The sequence below is a fragment of the Podarcis melisellensis genome (assembly GCF_964234715.1).
Source record: "Podarcis melisellensis genome assembly, chromosome: 1".
Classification (NCBI taxonomy): Eukaryota; Metazoa; Chordata; class Lepidosauria; order Squamata; family Lacertidae; genus Podarcis; species Podarcis melisellensis.
This window is the reverse complement of record NC_138528.1, coordinates 76,135,829-76,158,073: the sequence shown is the minus strand read 5'-3', so window position 1 is coordinate 76,158,073 and position 22,245 is coordinate 76,135,829. Positions and strand designations below refer to the sequence as shown.

The 22,245-nt window shown below is 42.2% G+C and overlaps 1 protein-coding gene and 1 long non-coding RNA gene across 4 annotated transcripts in view; one reads left to right on the top strand and one right to left on the bottom strand.

Annotated features, from left to right (window-relative positions):
- The first annotated feature begins 865 nt into the window (after window positions 1–865).
- Window positions 866–9,280, top strand: LOC309365013. The gene is made up of 2 exons (XR_014165910.1): window positions 866–2,460; window positions 2,527–9,280. It is a non-coding gene; the product is annotated as an uncharacterized lncRNA (long non-coding RNA).
- A 1,338-nt stretch (window positions 9,281–10,618) lies between these two features.
- SLC25A22 (solute carrier family 25 member 22) overlaps window positions 10,619–22,245 on the bottom strand; it is a gene marked incomplete at its 5' end in the record, with an annotated part of 67,000 nt that continues 55,373 nt past the window's right edge. For all 3 annotated transcript variants that reach the window (XM_081903080.1, XM_081903081.1, XM_081903079.1), the window contains 5 exons: window positions 10,619–11,494; window positions 12,688–12,763; window positions 13,752–13,906; window positions 14,261–14,432; window positions 18,700–18,818. In XM_081903080.1, the coding sequence (XP_081759206.1) occupies window positions 11,341–11,494; window positions 12,688–12,763; window positions 13,752–13,906; window positions 14,261–14,432; window positions 18,700–18,818 (676 nt within the window). In that variant the 3' untranslated portion in view covers window positions 10,619–11,340. The remainder of the gene's footprint in view (window positions 11,495–12,687; window positions 12,764–13,751; window positions 13,907–14,260; window positions 14,433–18,699; window positions 18,819–22,245) is intronic.

Below are 22,245 nucleotides of genomic sequence, written 5' to 3'. Positions count from 1 at the left end.
AAGGTACATTCTTTCACCTTTGGTGGACGTGCCCAAGGATTAAGGCCTTCTGGGAAATGATATATAATGAATTGAAAAAGGTACTTAAGTACACTTTCTTGAAGAAACCAGAGGCCTTTCTCCTGGGCATGACCGGCCAATTGGTGCCAAAGAAGGATAGAACCTTTTTTATGTATGCAACAACAGCAGCAAGAATATTGATTGCAAAATATTGGAAGACACAAGATCTACCCACTCTGGAAGAATGGCAGATGAAGATGATTGACTTTATGGGACTGGCAGAATCCGAGACCAGGGGAAAGAGTCGGCGGAAGAGGACTGGAGGAAATTCAAAGATTATTTGCAGAAATATTGTAAAATTAATGAATGTTAGAAAGTTGTTGGACAGAAATTAAGTGGTTACCAGCTGTAATGTAAAAATGGAGTAGTAAGTTAAAATAAGTTATAATAAGGATTTGCTGAATTAAGAATTTTAATTGGAATACAAAAGGGGGAGGCGAGAGGAGGTCCGGGAGATGAGGTAATGGAAATAAGTAACGGGAACTATATTTGTTTTGTTTTGTCTTAATTGTGTATCTTTGTACTTTTGTTATTTTTTGAGTATTATTTGTTTTTGTTTTTCTTTTTGGTTGTTTTTCCTTTTGTACTAAATTGGAAACTCTAATAAATATCTTTACCAAAAAACAAACAAACCAGGAAACTTGTAGAATATTTTTCCCCCAGGATATTGATGTGTCACAATCTGGATTTGTGCAGGAGAATTCACAAGCCCATTTAAAACAGCCAATTGAAGGTCAATGAGTAATTAGTATGTAGACCAGAATAGGTGTACTCTTGATTCTCAAATTGAAAAATGGAGACAAGTACCTCTCTACATCCAGCCAATGTTGTGAAGTGCAGAAATAGAAGTTAAACACATAAACAAAACCCTCACGGCACTGGAGAAATGGATTAAGTTCTATTTAGAATATTTATTTAACATGACAGTTCACAAAAAAAGTTATTTTTAAAACTCTCCAAGAGAAAAAGTTTGCTCTATTTTAATTTTACTTTTAAGCAGCAGTTTCAGAAAACAGTACAATAATTGTCCAGGTTTCCTACAGCAACAGGATACACAGCATCATAAAGGTGTTAACTGATACACACCATTCAGGGATTGTAAGCCTCACAAACAAAAATTGCACGCACACACAATGGCCATTGTTGGAAATTGAAACATTACTGTACTAGAAGCACCACTTAACAAATGGGTGGCCAAGATGACTGGCAACAGAATCCGTTTTAACACCAGCAAATAAATAGTTAACCTAAAATGAAGATTATCTGGTTGAACATGTTGTCAACAGAGATTTGAATTACTGAAATGAATATATAATCAGGGCACATAACTCATAAAGGGATTTATTGGACTCCCCCCCCCCCCACTTTCTTAGCTGCAATTGATCGAGGAACTACACCAAGAAAGCAGAACTAAGAAGAGGGATTCTTCTGAAATGGAACGCCCTTAAAAGCCCTCAAAGCATGCCAGTGCCACATGACAAAACCAGAAAAAACAAGGCCAAGAGCACAGTCAGCACAGATAAATAAGAGTAATAATGAGGGAGCTTTTCACCACCTTAACACCCAACTCTCCAGCACCATTTTGAACATCAAACGACAAGCACTAATCAATTCACATCACTGAGGAAATAGCTGCGTAGGCGGGGCTGAAAAATACTCTTGGGAAAGGAGGTAGCAGATTCAAAGAAAAAGACCACTGCTGGCCTTCTGACTGATGTCACGCATGGTCCAAAGGAGCTCACTGAAGTCACTGGAGCAGTTAATTCAGCAGCTGAAAGATTACAGTTTTCAATTTAATGTTTTTTTGTTTTTGTTTTTTGGAAAAAAATCAGTCTTAGAACAACCTCAAAGCATTTCCATCCACAAGAACATTCAGCAATGCACAGCCTTACATAAGTGTAGCCACACAAAGGAAGCTAGATTCAGCACACTAAAAAAACCCCTGCACAAATGTGTATTCACTAGACACGCTTTTTGCGTGGATTTGATTCAAATCCTATCGGTTTCCACGTGAAAATTACCAGAGGGTATTCAACTAAGTTTTACTCAGAGCCAACCCACTGAAATTAACGAACATGGCTAAGTTAGGTCTATTAATTTCAGTAGGTCTCCTCTGAGTAAAATTTAGTTGAATACCACCCATAAGCATTAGGATTTCCCAGAGTTTTCAGGTTAAAGATCTAATAAGGAAAAGGATGGGGAACCTGTGGGCCTCCAGATGTTGCTGGACTACAGCTTCCATCACCTGTAATTATAGGCCATGCTGGTAGTGGCTGATGTTGGGAGTCCAACAGCTGCAAGTTCCCCTTTCCTGAAGTGGAGGTAACAGCCCCTCCTATTCACTCATAGTATTTGTTCAACTGATTGGAATGGCCTTGCTTCAGATAAGAGAGAAACATTGTTCCATTCCACAGAGCATTTTTTGCACCCTTGTGCAATGCCAAGATGGTGCTTTCTGGATCACAGCCAGCTGATGAAATAAATAAAAAAGTTTAGCCAACTCTGTGACTGCGAATCTATATTTTTATCTCTAATTTATATCACAAGTTGATAAATTCTTCATTTCCACATACATTATTTAAGATTCCTGAAAGCTCAGGTTTAAAATGTGACATTTTAATAAATAAATAAACAAGAACCAGAACTAACTACCCTTCCAGTTTAGATGATAGAAAGCAGGAGAGTGGTGAAGCGAATTGACAAAGAAAGGTTTTCTGGCTCCTTGATCTGTGCTTCTGTTGCCACTATTAAAAATGATGGCAGGAAACTAAGACTTGGTCCTTTTTGAGTTGCATACAGACATGTTGTTTAAACAGCTCACCGGCTGGAGAAGCACCTTCACCATATTCTATACACTATACAATTCCCTTTTGAGCTCTGGAAAAATAAGTTCTGCCAACCAAAATCGACTGCACACAACAGATATTGGTTGGTGCTTGTGGTGTGACAAATCTGTCTCCTTCCCACCCCTAGAGCAGTGTGGCATACTTTAAAAAAGGAAATAATAATAATAATACCCTTATTTAAAATGAAGTCATGCTCTGGCTTCTTTTTTTTAAACAGGTACCTAGTCTACCTGAAGATTGGTGGGAGCAGCAAGAGAGATAATTGAGCTCAGTGTTTGACTAAGTGATAAGTACTCTTTGTCAAACATGAGAGGAATAGGAGCAGGGAGCAAGGGCTTGACCTGTGGGAGAAAAAGCCCAGGCAACCCCCATGTAAAGATCCATCTGTATGTACCCTTGGAATAAGAAAAGCCAACAACCTAAACCAGATGCATATTTACAGAAGTGGGTCAGGCGTCCCTATGGGATTGCTTTGTGGCCAAGTAGTTTCTGACATTTGATTTCATGACTGGGTAGAGAAGCAAGCTCAGACATTGCGCGGAGTAAGAAAGGAACAGACGGAAGTAGGCTAATCAGGAAGAAACGTGATGTTAGAGACATTAAAAATACATGGCGTTTCAGTCTTTCAGTGAAGCTGTAACGCAGCAACACATTTAAAGTGAAGACTTCAGCTCCCCTTCCAGCTTTTGGTCCTGTGCAGTCCAGTTTAGCATTGGGCAGGGGACAATGCTAATGCCATTCTAGAGAGGAGATGTGATTCATCTCGTTCTCTAGAATAGACTATTTTCATACACTTCACCTTCACCCTTCACTTGTTTTCCCTGTACATTTCTTCACGTGGTTTCCAGTCATATCATATCCTTCTTGGACCTCAGGACTCTTCATCACATCCCTCAGTCCTCACACTGAAAACACTGTTGAAAACCTGCACATAATAACTCAGAATTTTCTCTAATTTCTCTTCCCCCAGCAACTATGCACATCATAGCCACAGGAGTGTTGGACTAAGACCTAGGAGACCAGGGTTCAAAACCCTGCTCAGCCATGAAATTCACTGGGTCATCTCTCAGCTTAACTTACCTCACAGGGCTGTTGTGAGGAAAAACAGGGAAGGGACAGTCATGTTAACCACCTTGGGTTCCTTGGAGAAAAGGGATATAAATTAAACAAATCAATAAATGACACTGGTAGTACACAAACTCAGGTTGTTTCTCAGCTTCCTTCACGTGATAGCTTGAAAAACCCTATCATGCTAATTGCCAACAGTTCAGGTTTTGGTGGCTGAACATCAACAAACTAGGAGCTTATTGTGTCACATGTGTGGTTCACAAAGGCAATTAATTCACTTTGTCAATAGAAAATGAGGTTTGGGGATGCATCAGCACTATTTCACAGTCCAGTCAACACTTTGTTGTGTTCTCTCTTCATGCGTTCCACCCTCCCCAACATCCAATAGCTTCTGCAGTCACTGAAAGATGGGAGTCAAGTGATGCTCGATTGCCTATAATGTGTTGCAGACTCCATTGCCACAAGTACCAGCAAGTTACACAGCTTAGTCATGGTTCCCACAAAGGCTAATGCTCCCTCATCTGCAGCCCCCATGTCCCTATGCATACTGGTTCCAGAGTCAGGGACGCTCCAGGATGGCATGTCAAGGAGCATAAGGAGGCTGTCTATGGACAGACAGACACAGCACACACACAAACACAAACATGCACACACATGCCTTCCACTCATGTGATAGAAGTGGCTTGGGTCCAAAGGTCAAACAGCTTAGTTTCACAAAATGCAGAAGAAAAGTAAGCCATGATCCCGAAGCATTTACATAAATTCACAGTAGTGTCAGTGAGAAGCAGCCATGGCAGAGGAAAAAATATCTGAACACTCATGGCTAAATTCGCATGAGAAGCTACCCTTATTAGTTATGTGGAGAAAGGCCATAACTCAGTGTGCTGGAACATCTGCTTTACATCTAGAAAGTCCCTGGTTCAATCCTCGGCATATTCAGGTAGGGGTGGAAATGTACCATCTGAAACCCTGGAAAGCAGCTGCCTGTCAGTGTAGACAACACTGAATTAGATGGACTATTGCTCTGACACAGTACAAAGCAGTCACTGTCAGATCCCCCGGCCAACGGCAGTGTTCTGTTATCTTCAGTGTTGACTAGCTGTAGTAAAGAACCAAGCTTAAAGTCAGACATGTGTGAGCCTTGTGTCACACCTTTCCTGGTCCATTTCCATGGGGGGGACTATTTGTGGCCTGAAAGCTGATAGCCTAACACAGATACTGGGGAAAACCTCAAAACTTTAATACTAGCAAATATCCTGCACCTATATAATATCTAAAAGAAGGGCATAAGTAAAACACAAAAGTACAGAGCTCCTGTGAGGCAATTTCACATGAAGGGAAGTTAGTGCCTTAACTGTATTGTTCTTACTACTACACAACATGTTCCAGTTAATTTTTATTTACACAACAGAATTTGGATTCACAGACTGGATGTGAAAGCACAATATTTTAATATGCAGGGAACATTGACTGGGCATCAAGCAACTTTGATGGTTCTAGTGTGACAGATGGAACCCTAATGAGGGAAGGATCCTTAGACTTTGTTCTAAACGTAATGGAAGAATGCTAAGCTTCAAAGCACCAGTTCACACAGCTATCTCCATTGGAAAATGGGCAATGTGGCATTTTCCCATTTCATATGTTGTCTTCTGAAAGTTCTCCCATCTTTCTGTGTGAAAGTGCTTCCAGAAGTCCACTATATATCATCCTTAAATATAAACTAGACGGAATAATGAAACACAAGAATGGCCAGAATTCTACTTCATGGTTACATCAGCTAATTTTAAAAGAGGACAATGTTCAAGACAGTGATAAACTCTATCGTTCTGTGTCTAGGATTTAGACAGCAAGATACAAGCAGTGCTTGTACTATTCATGGATCATCTCAGTGGCAGGAATAGAAGCCAGCTGGAGTTTACCTGCTTCCATAAATCCAAGCATCAACACACACAAAAAAGGGACTTGGGTTACTTAGAAAGAAAGCCAATTAACATAGAATTATAGAACTATAGTTGGAAATGACCCTGAGGGTCATCTAGTCCAACCGCCTGGAATGCAGGGGTCTCAAGTAAAGCATCCATGACAGATGGCCATCCAACCTCTTTTTAAAAAGCTCCAAGGAAGGAGAGTCCACCTCCTCTTGTTGGCATCTGCTGCAGTGTCAAACAGTTCTTCCTGATGATTATGTTATTTTTAATAGAGTAAAACATATTTAAAGTAGAAAGGACAGCCAATTCTAGTGGAAGTGTGTGAACACATATTCAACATCCTAGACATACACTTGGTAGCCTGAAGGGTTATTAGTTAGCATTTAAGATGCAACCTTGTGAAGTTAACTTTTAAAATGAGACCTATAAATGGGAGTGGAAAATAGGGAGCCTTTTAGAAGCAACATATGCCTAGGAATAGCCCAAAGTAAACAAACTTCACGAGAGGACGGCATTTCTGTCAAATTGTTACCTATTAAAAGTCCAGTGATTGGCAAAAACTTCTGAGATCACAGTTTCTAACATGAGGAAGCTTGTGTTGATTGTTTACTCCTTCCCTAAGACCCGATACTAGTCATGTTGCAATGATTAGTTCATTATAATCAATTGCGTAAATAAAAAACCAACACATTTTTACAGTATCTGGTTGCTCTATTGAGAATCTCAAAGAGTAAGATACATATAACAGGCAAGCCAGAGACAGTTGGGTTTTTTTAATTCATTTTATTAGGTTACCTGCTTAATTTAGTATGGTGTTTAAAAATTGTTTTTAATGATAAATTAAGTTCAAGAAAATAAAAATCTGTTTTACACACACACACACACACACACACACACACACACAACCACAGTAGAATTAAACTCTGGTTTGCTTGTTTTTACCTCACACCGGACTTTGCACAGCACTCTTGCCTCAGACATTATTTTTGGCTGAAACATGCCTGAGTGAAGACTGCATGTTCACATGAGGTTATACAATCACGTGAAAAGAGAATGTCAGCACTGCAACATTCCCAGTCATTCTCATACAGCAAAATTTCTATTTAACCATATGCTAAGAAACAATCCAAAACAAAATTTATTTTAAGTCATAGCTAAACACTCAGGGGGCAATATTCATAGGACGGTTTGGGGAGAGTTTCACAACGGAATGACTCAGAAAAGTAACCACATAACAGTTTTTTTCTATAATAATAAAGTCATGCACATTCTCCCTCACTGGCATATTTGAGAATCATGGGATGTGGACCTCAGGATCCTCAACTGCATTCCAGGTACCCATTTTGATTGAGAAAGGCTGGCATTTTTAAAACTGAAGAGCTCAGCATTTCATTTTTTTTCTTGAAGGATATTTGTACCATTTGGTCTCTAGAGCTTCCTTGAACTCTGCTGAACTGAAAACTTGTAACTTTTTACCGCCGACACAGATTGGTGCCACTATTCCCTACTTAAAGCATGGGCTATTGTCCTCAAAAGCCGCTTGCTTCCCAGTTAGCATGGAATGGCTAAGATACTTGTTACCCCTTAGCAGACTTTAACCAGCCTTATTACTAGTACAAAAGTGTAGTTAAGAGAGACTAAAATGTGGGTTTTATTATTTCAGTGCACGATTATGTTTAGAATGGGAACTATAATTCACACTGGTGATTGCAAGTACACATCTAAGCATTACTCCAAATTTACTCAGAATAGAAGGGCATGCACAGAGCTTGATAGGTCTGTGTTTATGGCATAAGTGTTGGAGATTGTAATACAGACCTCCCTACACCTGAAGGATCACTATCTACACTATCGAACTCAAATTAGCTCTGGACTAAAATAGGATTCCTTGGACCTCAGAGGACCCATAAGGCCTCTGGACCTTCTGCTTGAAAGCCCTAATCTATAGGAGCAAGAACTGAATTGCAGACTTCCACCACTCACAGATATGCCTGAAATGACCTCATTAGATTTTTCTTTCTTCCTTTCTTAATGTGGACTGTGGACACGTTGGCCAATAAGCCCTTAGGAGCCAGAAAGCTTAGGAAGCAATGATTTTTGGCTATCTCCACATTGTAAATTCAAATGATTCACAGCTTCTGTAGGAACCCAGTAACGTGTGGTTCCATGAAAACACAAGGGCCTCATAGAGCTTTCTCTAGAAGGGATGTGCATGAGAGGCAGGCCAGAGAGGTTTCCTCAGGATATGAAGCTGATGAAAGAAGGGAAAGCTCTAAGGTGAGAGCTGGGAGGGTTAACTCTTCTGTATGTGGAATAAGGATCAAGACATAATCGTGACAGAGGGCTTGGTTTTATATATATATATAGTGTCCCCCCTCTTTTCTTTATTTCTGCTTCCTGTCTTGTTTATTATTATCTTTCTTTAGATTAGTTTGGTTTTTTATTGTTATCTTATGTTGAAAACTCACAATAAAATTCAATATGAAACGTAATAAAGCTTTATCTACACTGCTGAAGCACCACAAACATTTTAAACGTTTAATTCAGCATGTTTGAACGACGTGTGTCTGAAATGTGGACATATTCTAAGTTTGCAGCAATAAGAATGCCAGCATTAAACATTTCAATAGACAGCTAGTATGAAGGACTGGAAAACAACACCACTCTGCTTTATTAGCTTGGTCATGCTATACTAAAATTGGGGCTTAGGAGTATTCATGCAAAAAACAAGTAGTGCCTTTTCCCTTTACTAGCAACAGTGCTGAGCCACATCTCAGCAGGAAAATCTCCTGGCAAGCAAGCAGCAGCTGCCTTAGTGGTAGCATTGCTAACTGGAGCCTGTTTTATTTAGGCACAGATATTTTCTTTTTATCAGTATTTTTACATAACCCCTTGTTTTCACCTGGACAAAGGTTCACCTGTCATTAAAATACTGTAAAGCTTCAAACCATAAATCTCTCACACACCATTAGATTACATTTTGGGTACCACTTCAGTTTTTCTTCATGTGACAAAAGTATTGTTAAAAAAAGTTTTCTTGCAAGGGGTTGCTTTAAAATGAGGTCCCCGCTGCTCTTTCTTTTTAAAGTGCAAAAAACTAATCCTGAAGATTGTGCTTCTTAAAACACTAAATCATTGTTTGATTTCTACTTCAGAAATACCAAAGCACATCAGTGCAGATGTTCCAGGACTTGACAGAGAATCTGTAGTCTTATGGTGGGCTCAGACATGTGGTGGCAGCGGCGGAAGCAGCAGCGAGTCCTTTAAGGCCTCCTCTTTCAAAGCGGCATTTGGTCATTTAAACAAGACAGACATTGCAATAGAGTTTTAAATTATGATTAGATGTGAAAGTAAACACGGGCTTACAGTGATGAAAAAGCAGCATGAAATGAAGCAAATTAAATTATTAGATGCAGCTCCTATTATAAACCAGTTCCAGCAATTTCTTTCTGTTATTTTGTGAGTCAGCACCATCAGTCCGACAATCAGTCTTCTAAAACGTAATGATTCTAACATTTAATTTTCAAGATAACCAAGGAAGCCATGCTTTAAAACCCCACATTCTTCAGGCCTTGTTTTCATACGATGGAAAAGTAAAAAAAAAAAAGTGCCACATTTTTAAAATAAATAAAACATCTCCCCCTGCTAACTCAAAGGGTCCAACAATAGGAGGACCAGATGTAAGAGAAGAGAGGGGCTCCTGTACCTTTAATATTTGTGTAGAAGAGGGAATGTCACAACAGGTGCAGCTTTCATAACAAGAAACAGCCGCTGATGCTTCCCTCTTCTATGCAGCTATTCAAGGTGCAGAGTTCCTTTCCTCTTCTGCGTCTGGCTACCCTAGCCAACAGTGACATGGGCATTAGGAACATTTAAGACATCTCCAAGGGCAAATGTAAATAGCCACACCATCTGCATACCTAATTCATTTCATTTCTTTGGAATGGGGTATAAGAAGTATTGAGGCGCAGCAACAAGACAAAGTCCAAGTTGCAGGAGGGGGGAATGTCTCTTAAACACGCTATCCTCCAAAATCAGACTGCCCCACCCCCTCAAAAAAAAAAAAGGAATTTGCAAAACTTTAACAGATTTTTAAAAAAATATAAAATATTTCCCTGCAATGTTGCAGGCAGCACTGTGTCAGCAATGTGTTAGCATTGATTTTGATACTTGGGTTACTTTGCTCTGATGGAAGAGTAACTGTTGAAACAAACAGAAGAAAACCAGGCTTCTATCTCTGAGAGAGAACATAAGAGATATGGAGAGCCCTGTGGAGGTTAACAAGCCACCTTCTGCTGTCAGTTTTGGTCTGAATAGGAAAACTAGCTGGCACCCTTAAAAAAATTATCATTGCAGGCCAGTAAAGAACTGGTATCTGAACTGGTGTGAATATAGCATAATTCTTTGACTTCGGTGCAACTGAACCTCAAGAAATGTGCAAGATTATTTCCACTGATTTCAGGTAAGCTAAGTCTTTCTATGCCATCTGGCATTTTGCAGTGTTTACAGCCACATCAGAGATCAGCTTTCCCTAAGTAACCCTTTGGCATTATTTGTGCTCCCAGAGGGAAACAGGAAAGGAATACAGGTACAGGTCAAAACACAGACAACTGAAACACTGGGTGGAACAGCAGCATTACCAGCATCAACTAGGCTGATTGAAAGGAATGTATTACTGGGTTGGGGTTTTTTTGTTTTTAATCCAGCATGATTTAAAAAAAAAATTGATCCCAAAATTATTCAGTTCTTCCCTATCACAATGGCTCAGCTAGTTTGCGACACTGGACAGCACTGTGTTTCCACAGATGCAGCTCTTTAGCAGTTGAGTGCACATCTGCAGGGAGGACATTTCACCTGCGCACACTCATTCAGGAAGGCAGTCCCTTTCACAAATTCTAAATACAAAATGCACCTTTCCCTTTCCCCTCCTCCTTTGATATCCAAAGAGTTCACTTCAGTCCAGCTAATTTAGGAGAGGGATGTTTAGGAGACCTACATGAAAACAAAACTTTTTTATTTCAGAAATTACCCGCCTTTTCGAATGACAAACTGGCCTCCCTTTAATGGATAGCAGCCCCTTGGCTTCCCCAGAGGCCTGAAACCAAGAATGGGTGGGGGTGGGGGAGGAAAGTCCTTTGCTCTTTCTTGATTTGTTGGTCATTCTCCCCTAGCCAAGAGGAGAAAAAGCAGGTCTGTAAGACAGTCTGTGCTAACCAGTGTCTTTTGAGATTGATAATTAGAAAGGAGATATGCATAATCAGGTATCTTCCCTGGCATAATGGTGAGGCCATGTTGACTGGAGGGGGGGGGACTTGGTTTGGAGACAACATTCATTCCCCCCCCCATTACTGTTTTAACTCCTTGTGCTGTTGCTCTGATAGCACGGTGACAAAGAATACTATGATGAATTCCAATTGGATGGGGAGAGGTGTGAGGGGTTAATCCCGGCGCATCGGAAGCATGTCTAGGAAATATTCAGCAATGCCGATGAAATACACAACTTGTGCAATACCAAAGAGTGGGGCGATGACCAGGGCTCTGCAATATGCCCCCTTCAAAAAGGCTGTGGGACCTTCATTTCGCCAGATTTTCCTAAAAAGGCACACAAAGAAATCAGATGAGACTACGTGTGTTCACCACAACTCCCATTTAAGTGTTGCCAATCAGAATATCTGTTACTTCAGTCATGCCCGCCCCGCCCGTTTTGCTTTAGAGCACACAGTTATCTATAACAAACAGGCTTTCCCACATGAGCAGCAGACTTTACAAAGGCATTTCGTGTACAATGAAAAACCAATTTCCTGCTCATCTCAATGGCTATTTGGCCAGGAATAGCATAAAAATGGTTATCTGCTGCAAATTTCGTTCACATATGTGTCAGCCTTTGCCCAAACAAAGCTCAGACTAGGTGATTTTCACATCCTTGTGAAAATCACACTGGGTGGGTTTCCAGGCTTGCTTGTAGAGGATTTTAAGAGCAATGCAAAATAGATGATGGGAGAGGTGCAGGCGGCAGCAGCTGATGGGGAGGTGTCTGACTTCCTGGCGATGGGGTTGCTGCCACTTAATGGGTGAGAGGAGTGGGAGGGACCAGGCAGTGGGGATGCCAGCAGTGTATGGCTGCCCCTGTGGAGCCAATCTTGCACTCCCGCCAGCGTACCTGCACAGCGCCAATGCCAATGCCAAGCCCCCTGCTGCTTCACCCTTCCCCATGCTGCTAAGTGGCAGTAACTCTGGGAGCTCAGGTGAGCAGTGCTGTCCCTTCCCCCCCAGTTGCTAATGGATGCAGGATGAGACACACTTCAAGGTTGGAACCTATCAACGGGCCCAGTTAAAAAAGCAAGGCCCTGCTGGATCAGACCAAGGGCCTATCTAGTCCAGCACCCTGTTCCCTGCAATAGTCAACTGGATGCCTATGGGAAGTAAGTCCACAGCTGCCTCTCTTCTACTGTTGTTCCCCACATCCGCTGGCAACTTGTGCCTACTATGGCGTCTCCAATCTTGGAGGAAGTATATAGCCATCAAGGCAAGCTGCCATAGTTACTATACTGTATTTCATTCACTATATTTTAATAAGAATCTCACAGTTTTATCAAAGTGGATTTGGATACATCCAGCAGCAGCAGCCCCCACAAGAAACATGTATCAAATTCATATATGAGTAAAATTCTGTTTTTATGCCTGCAACACAAGCCTTTTGGTGGTAAGCCTCTATGTTCACTGGTATCCTTGGGACAAACACCCAGGTTTCGCTGATTGCTGATCACCCTCAAAAGATCATTTACCTGGCACAGTCTATGATCCCTGAGTATGTGTCCTCGTTGACCCCCCTCTGCAAGGACTGCAATCTTGTCTTGATTACTGGGGAAAGAAGACAGCAGCGTTAGATACAATCAGTGCTCTGGTCTGTATCTAATTAATTTCTCCAGGCTTCCTTTAGCTGTTTAGGTATATACAAGTATCCCAGCACTGCTAAACTGGAAGAGATTTTTATGACCTCCCCTTTTACAACTCTCTCTCCATGAACAGATTAGTCTTTATCATCCGGACATGCTTTTTACTAAGCTCTTCATTTGCTTCTGTCATTATGATGAAGTCGCCTCCCTCCTTTAACACATTATGCTGCACCTCTGCCACATTCTGCATCAACTGCAAGGCTGTTAGCCTCTGACTATCACAAAGAAGTGGGACTCTGCCACAAAATCTTGCAATGCATTTCTCGTGTATGAGTGCTACCTGAGTCTGTGGCTGATGGGAGCTATTTGCTCCCTAGAGGGTTCAGATGTTCCTTTGTTAAGGGCTCCCAAGGGCTCCCTTCTTCAAGGAAGAAACATGCTTTAACAGGCCACAGCGCTGATTAGCTCAGGAGAGCTGTAAGCCCCCTCATTGCCTGGAGGATGTTCTCCCCGCCCCTCAATCAAATGGCAAGAGATCAGGCAGAGATCACTTCTATATCTGACATGCATTTAGCGTCCCTTCAAAGATAATCTGTAGTACAGAATTTCCCCTTCCTACAAGAAGGGCCTGTGGCTGGCTGCATCTCTTCAGTTCTCTTTCTCAAGTGGAAAGTATACAAACCTCCACTAGCTGGAACAATCAGGATAGCAGCTTCTCTTACTGTGGTACTGGGTGCTTTGCAACTTAGATCTTTTGCCCCTCTTTCTTAACACTGCTGTAGTCCACTGCATTATATGCCAGCTTGCCTCCTCTGACACTGTGCCTCGTGAGAACACAAAAACACCAGGGCTCACACTCTTTCCTCAGTTTCCCCCTGTCGCCAACTGTTCTGGTGAACCTCCCCACATTTCACACCCACAGCACCTTGACTGAACTTTGCTGCAGTACCTACCATCACAAGGATTCACTGCTACAGCTGCCGTGCTGCCAGCCAGGCACCCAGCAAGGAAGGACACATAGAATGGAGCCTTGACATCCGGGGTTGTCTGCCCTAGTTTGTTCAGGTTTGCAAACAATGGAAAATAAACAATGGAAAACGGTACATCCCTGCAGAAGGAGAAGCAAGACCATGAGGGAAGAGCTCTTTCCTTTAGTCCTTTAATACCAAGCTGCCCCATGCCAATTGTAAGGGGTGGGTAGTTGTGCACAGAAAGATGATTCCCCTTTCCATAGTTTTCAAATGCATCAGATATTTCTCTTTCTACACTGTTCTCATTTAGTACTATGAAACTCCAGTGCAGTGTATCACCATCTCCCTCCCTTACCCACTCTGTCCCCATCCCTAACTGAGTCAATACCCAGGGAACAACATGTGTTCCTATTCATTCCTTGTTGTTACCCCAGACTACTGGGCACCATTTGGTTTTTAGGTCCTCAAGAGGGCCTAAAGGGGTGCCCTACCTTAGCAACGTAGCGCCAAGTCCCTTATAAAGTCCTGCGATGCCTTTGCTCCGAAGCAAGTCCCTTGTGATTTGCATTGCTGTTGTCCGTGTCTCCACAACAGACTCTGCTGCCCCAGCACCAGTGGAAGGGTTTAACTGAGCTTGTGCGGCCATTAGCTTCTTCTGAGCAGCTGAAGAGGAATCAAGACAGAGTTGTCATTTACCGCAATAAACATGAATGCAGCATGCAAGTTACAGACAATGGCATAACATAAATGTCTTGCTTCTGACAGGAGGACGAATAGGCCAGCCACAAATGTAATGAACTGAACATTTCTTAAGGTCAGTTGTACTGCCCTCTGATAAGTCACTAGAAACCGCCTTTATCCAGTATCCAGTTAAGTTGTGCTGTTGAATTTTAGCTCTAAGTAAAATATTTATGTGACTGTCACAACACCATATTCTCTGAGCATATCACAGGCTTTAACATACAGTGCACTCCACTGTCATGTCTCATATATATATATATATATATATGCAGGTTTTGGTGTCCTCGGGTGTCTTCCCGTGTAAAAGTTGGGGTGTCTATGCGACGTTTCGACGAGGTCTCACTCGTCATCTTCAGGCTGGTGCTTTCGGCTTCTTGTTACTGGAACAGAGCAGGATCTCAGTGTTTGAGTTCCTATAAATACTGTTGAGGGGGTGTGGTGTATAGCCTCCAATGTTCTGGGCAGAGAGGAAGTTCCCAGGCTAGTGTGCCTTTTCTTCTTTTGTTCCTTAATTACTTGAGGGATATCTTGAGTGATTTCTTGAGTGATATCCTGAGTACCACTTAGGTGGGTCATTAGGTGTGGATTAGTTGCTAAAGTCTTTGTGTCTTGACCTCTTGAACTTTGTGAAGAGTTTTTCTGAGAAGATGGCTGTACTGCACTTAGTTGTGCTCTGGCTTGGCTTCGTGTATAGGGGCGAGCTGTGGTTTTGTGGCCTGTGTCAGCCAGATCTGTGTAGGGATTGCAGGGGGGTGCAGCATCCGGAGGTGCCACCATGGTTTGGCTACTGGATGGTGTCTGTAATTTATCTGTGGAGAGGGTCTGGGTTTGGGTCTGGTGTGGTTGATTGGTGATGGCGTTCTGTGTGCCTCTGGATCTGGTGTCAGTTTTTGTGGGGAGGGCTAATTTCCAGATGTCTGGCAAGCGGGATGTGTCGTCACGCTTGTTCATGTTGTGAGGGTGTTTCTCTATCTCGATGGCTTCCATGATTATTCTCTTGTGGTGATGTTCCATGTTAAAGAGCAATTTGGAATCTGCAAAATTAATTTCGTGTCCTGTTTCTTTCATGTGTTGGAAAAGAGAGGAAGTTTTTTCTTCTTTTTTGACGGCATTCTTGTGTTCTGCGATACGTGCATTTATTCGTCTGTTTGTTTGTCCAATGTACGTGGCTGGGCAGACTTTGCAGGGTATTTCATAGACCCCTTGGTTTTCCAACTGGATTTTATCCTTGGGGTTTCTGAGGATATTGGCTATTTTTTGGTTGGTGCAAAAGGCTGTTTTGATATTGTGTTTATGGAGGATTTTGCTAATTTTATCTGTAGTGCCCTTGATATAAGGAAGGAGGGCCATGCCATTGTTTTCTTCACACTATCTACCGGAAAAAAACACACACCAACCGCTACTTACATGCACAATCACACCACCACCCTGCACAAATAAACTCCGTAGCCAAGACTCTCATCTCCAGAACCAAACGCCTGGCTGACAAAGACCACTTGACAACTGAGTTACAGAATCTCTCAAATGTGTTAATTGCCAATGGATACCAGCAAAACAGGGTTACGAAGCTAATCCAAAAAGAAACACCCCCCAAAAACCAAGACACAGAAGAAAACAATGGCATGGCCCTCCTTCCTTATATCAAGGGCACTACAGATAAAATTAGCAAAATCCTCCATAAACACAATATCAAAACAGCCTTTTGCACCAACCAAAAAATAGCCAATATCCTCAGAAACCCCAAGGATAAAATCCAGTTGGAAAACCAAGGGGTCTATGAAATACCCTGCAAAGTCTGCCCAGCCACGTACATTGGACAAACAAACAGACGAATAAATGCACGTATCGCAGAACACAAGAATGCCGTCAAAAAAGAAGAAAAAACTTCCTCTCTTTTCCAACACATGAAAGAAACAGGACACGAAATTAATTTTGCAGATTCCAAATTGCTCTTTAACATGGAACATCACCACAAGAGAATAATCATGGAAGCCATCGAGATAGAGAAACACCCTCACAACATGAACAAGCGTGACGACACATCCCGCTTGCCAGACATCTGGAAATTAGCCCTCCCCACAAAAACTGACACCAGATCCAGAGGCACACAGAACGCCATCACCAATCAACCACACCAGACCCAAACCCAGACCCTCTCCACAGATAAATTACAGACACCATCCAGTAGCCAAACCATGGTGGCACCTCCGGATGCTGCACCCCCCTGCAATCCCTACACAGATCTGGCTGACACAGGCCACAAAACCACAGCTCGCCCCTATACACGAAGCCAAGCCAGAGCACAACTAAGTGCAGTACAGCCATCTTCTCAGAAAAACTCTTCACAAAGTTCAAGAGGTCAAGACACAAAGACTTTAGCAACTAATCCACACCTAATGACCCACCTAAGTGGTACTCAGGATATCACTCAAGAAATCACTCAAGATATCCCTCAAGTAATTAAGGAACAAAAGAAGAAAAGGCACACTAGCCTGGGAACTTCCTCTCTGCCCAGAACATTGGAGGCTATACACCACACCCCCTCAACAGTATTTATAGGAACTCAAACACTGAGATCCTGCTCTGTTCCAGTAACAAGAAGCCGAAAGCACCAGCCTGAAGATGACGAGTGAGACCTCGTCGAAACGTCGCATAGACACCCCAACTTTTACACGGGAAGACACCCGAGGACACCAAAACCTGCATTCCTGTACCCGTGAAAATCTACGAAAGCATATATATATATATATATATATATATATATATATATATATATATATATATTTGCTTTCGTATATATATATATATATATATATATATATATATATATATATATATGAGAGATATGACAAAGCATTTACCCAGAGATCTATGCAGTCTGTTCACTTCTTCTCCCCCAAACTTCTTCCACTGCACTTCTCCTATTTTATCAGAAGATGGAGCCCATGTAAATCCCCTGAGCTAATATATTTGCTCACATAGCCTCTGTTGCAACTGAGGCACCAAATCCCAGTATTGTGCTGCAGTGAGAATCTTTCTGCAGCCTTCTAATTTAACACATTAGTAACAGAGGATTTGAAGTACAACTGGAAACTGGTAAGATAGAAAAAGATTCAGAGGCAAATGGGCAATCAGAAGCAGAGGGAGATACTAAGTCCCAGCGATGAATGGTTGTTATTCACAATAGTCCTGTCTAACAGGGTATTTATATTGGAGCTTTTGAAAACAAACAGCGTTGGTGGTTCAATTCTGTGGTTGCAAAAATTTCCCACTGAACTCCTCTGTGCTAAGCAGTTCCTGCATTATTAGAATTCATTGTTAATGCAATAGTGAGTATCATTAAGCTATCCCCTCTCCCAACTTACACACACACACACACACACACACACACACACACACACACCCCTTTCCCCCTATGTTCCACACCTGTCAACAGAAAAGATCCAGTATTCTAGATTTTGTCCTGAAATTTACTTGGGGAGGAAATGAGACAACACAACAATGGTAGGTAAGGTTGTTTGGGGCAAGAACACAAGTTCTTAATGCTTAAGGGCTTTGGCACACTGCCAGACCTTCTAACTGGGGTGGAAACAGAAAGAAAGTGTCATAGAAAAGAAACACCATAGGGGGCAACTGATCCTCCTCCCTTTTTTGCATTAGTTATCCAGTTTAATAATTCACAAGCTGAACACAAGCTATTGTTTTACCAGCCTCCTCTTCCCTATACAGATATCTAAAGATACAATTTCAGGCTCTCTCACATCAGGAGAATGGAAAGAGAACAACTCATCATTTGGCTCACAAGGCTGAGGTCCTTCCCAGTGATGTAATATATCCTGGAGCTACTCAGGGAAAGAACAACTTCAGTTAACAGATCTGCTGAAAGGGCTCCGAATCCCTAAAATTTATTAAGGTATATATTGTAACCAATTATGTCATTATGTTGTGTTCTAATTATACTCAGTGGTGTGCCCCACATTTTACTGATTCACTGTTGATGGCCTTTGGGCTAAGCAATAAAAACTCAGTTTTGGATATTTGTATATCACCCCTTAATAAAACCTAATCCCAGCACAGTTCAGTCCTATTTCCCTCCCACCACTGCCCTCCCATCATCTGCAAAGCCATCAGAGACATTTTCTGCTGCTGCATGGGCATGGTGAGGAGAGAAGAGAGACAGGTGAGGTACCAATTCGGCCTGCATCCTGCAGCTGGATTTTGAGCATCTCCATGGGAGTGGTGACAATCACCTGGCAGGTCCCTGCCCCACAGCCAGCCAGCATTTCCTTAATCAGGGTCAGCTTCTTCCTGACAAAAAGATAGGAAAGAGAAGGAGAGAGAGACAAAGAAAAATCAGCTGATTGACCCCAACTGGGTTAACCTGCCTCCAGGCAAAGCAACAGCCAGGCTTGTTTCTCTCTGTGATAAGCCTTGTCTCTGTCACTTATGGATCACAGAAGGAACAAACCCTGGGGAATGTTAGTCATCAGACATGCCCAATTTTGACTTGATTGGTAATGAATGCAATGCAGTAAAAAAGGCTGGAGGTAACCAAGTGACTTAAACTATCCAAGGCAGTGAAGAGACACTCAAGAGAAACAAAAAAATGGTGTTGGATATCCAGATGCACAGTGCTGAATAATACACCACCAAAGACCAGCTTTCACCACAACCAAAGCCATTCTTTGGTGAGAAAGTCTCCCCAGAAGCTCAGGGAAATGCAGAAGCTTTGCTTCTGATCCAGTGAGCATCTGTTGCCATTGTGCTCCTACGAAAGGTACAGGCAAGCTAAACAAGTATAATCCCCCAGGCACTTAGGCAAGCAAGTGCACATCCAAAGAAAATGAAATTGTAAACACTGCAGGGGAGGGGGTGCAGCAGAAAGAATTTCCAGAAGACTACTTGTGTTAGTATGGACCAGGAAAAAATGTAAAGGTTGGTGGTCAACATGGGGCTATTCAGGGGCTCATCTTGCAAATAAATCCTCTCTGATGGCAAGCAATTCATCTATCCCTGATCTCAGATCCCCAGCAGTAAACACAGAACACATTCAACTGCTTTCATCAGTTCTTCTCATAATGATTCATCCTCTGTCCAAATAGAAGACATATAATCCACAGGCAGAACCGTCACTGTCATACCAAAATCCATTGGCCAAGGGGAGAAAGCAGGAACTATGAAGGAGGAAAGCTACTGTGCAGCAGTGGCTTGTGAGGGAATGTGGGGGTGCAGAGAGGCAATGCACCCACCAGAACAAGCATAGGACAAGTTGAGCTGAGCTCTAGAGCAACTGCAGCCACCCCAGAGCTCCCCCAATCTTGCCACCACTGTGGTTTTATTTAATTGTATCTATCTATCTATCTATCTATCTATCTATCTATCTATCTATCATCTATCTATCTATCTATCTATATTGTTTTATGGTGTAAACCACTTTGAGACTATGTGGAATAAAGCAATAACATAAAGTTGTTGCTGGTGTTGTAACAAAGTAAATAAATAAGATGTTCATTAGGTTCTTTAAAAGGCAGAGGTGGGGAACATATGGTCGTCCAGAAGATAATGGTATTACTAGACCCCAACTCTCATCACCCCAACCATTGGCCGTGTTTTCTGGGACTGATAGGTGTTGGAAGTCCAACAGCATCCTTGATGTCTGCAGGGCCACACCTTCCCCACCACTCTTTAAAAGGGATCACAAACTGGACAGCCTAAATAACCAAGTGGCTAAGATAGATCAAAGGCAAAACAAATCAGAAAGAATTGGAGATCTGAAATGACCTGTCCACTTTTAGTCCCTTAAACCTGCAGGATATTAAACATCTCATTTATAATGGGAGTCCATTTAAAACAAAACAAGACAAAACAAAAAAACCGCATTACACTTTGCCTGCAGTAGAAAACCAAGGCAGAGTCCTGCATTTGCATGTGGAGCTGTATCACTGGACCACGCTCTCCTGCGCTGCTTCCTATTAATTTGCAGCATTAAGGCAGGCAGTAAGATTTCCATTTACTAGAAGGTCACACATTAAGTGAGAGAGAGAACAGTTTCTCACTGTGTCCCATCCAAATTCCCTGGCACTTTCCACTCTGGAATGATGTGATTGTCTGATGGAGCTGTGCAGAATCTGTCCATGTGTTCAGCTCCATTTACTCAACTGAAAACTATTTCATCTAACCCCAATTAATCAAGAAGTTGGTAATCCTACTGGAGGTGTGGGGGAGGGGAGGTCACCTTACAACTGCTCCATTTAGACCAGTACTCAGGTTTAAGAATGGTTTAAACTGGTTATCAGGCTTATCTTTATATGGCCTTTCAGGTAGCCGTCCACCTTGCTTACTTGTATTAGCAAGGTTCAGATGCCGGCTTGCAGATCCACCCATGAAGGCATTTCCCAATGGCTGCTTCCTCCAGCAATTATGCTGCTTCTATGAACAGACACATTGATTCAGCACATTATCACTAGCATCCCACAATGTATGTCAATTGCTATGATAGTCGCTTCTCAAATGGAGAAGCAGGATTGGCATAGATGGGACAGCAACCGTTGTACCAAACTAGGCAATCAAAAGTGAAAACCCTCCCAACATCTGGGGGATCCTGTTAAGATACTTCCCATTTAACATCCTGCGTTGCTGCTACAACAACACTGGGAAGCTCCTGTCTAAGAAGAAACTGCTGCTATTGCAATAACCAAATGTACTGCAGTGCTTTGAATTAGTAGAATATTATCTGGCACATTGAATCCCAGCACTTTGCAATGGGAGGGATAAGGATAAACTTATATCATCACTTTAGTTGCCCACAGTAAGGAGAAAAACATCAGGAAGCAGCAGGCTATGTGAATTTGGTTTAAAGCCCAAAGAGATCCAAAAGAAGGAGAAAAATCTCTTTACGAATACGGAAAATTCTCCAGACACAAAACTGCTCAGTTGCTGTACTTCCTCAGGAGATTTAGAACAGCCAAGGATCCTGGCCAATGGATGGCAACTTGCCCTAACAGCTAAAGGTGCAAACGGCGGCCTGTCAAGTTTACTCCTTCCAATCCAAGCACAACAGCTTTGAAGCTTAGCATCTGTGAACCGTCAACAACTTCAACCCTGTGGAAGAAGTCAGGTAGCATAAAGTTCACCCCCCTTGCCTAAGGGAACTGCCACTGCTGAAAGCTTCCTCAAGTACTTTGTTGACTTCCCTAAAGATATAACAGAATTGCTTCAGGGAACTACAGGCAGTTAATTTCTCAGACTGCATGGCTGCTTTTTGGATTCATCCTCCTCTCATCTGAGGGGATTATCGGTGTAAGGCCGCAGTGAAGATTATTAAACCACTAAATATAGATTTCTCCTTTGAGAACATAGGAAGGAATTTTTCCATATCAAATCACATTGGTGTGGAGGGAAATTAAAGAGCTGTTGACATTTTCCCCAAACAATTCATTATTGCAGTTGACTAGCTACATGCATGTGGAAGTGGAATCTGGTAGGGAGGGCCTCCATTTTCTATAAAGTCATACCTTGGGTTACAGACACTTCAAGTTGCGCGTTTTCAGGTTGTGCACCATGCTGAACCCGGAAGTACCGGAACGGGTTAATTCTGGGTTTCGGCACTGGCGCATGTGCAGAAGCACTAAATCGCACTTTGCGCCTGTGTAGAAGCGCTGAATGACAACTCGCGCGTGTGCAGACGCGGCGCTGCAGGTTGCAAACGTGCTTCCCGCACGGATCACGTTCACAA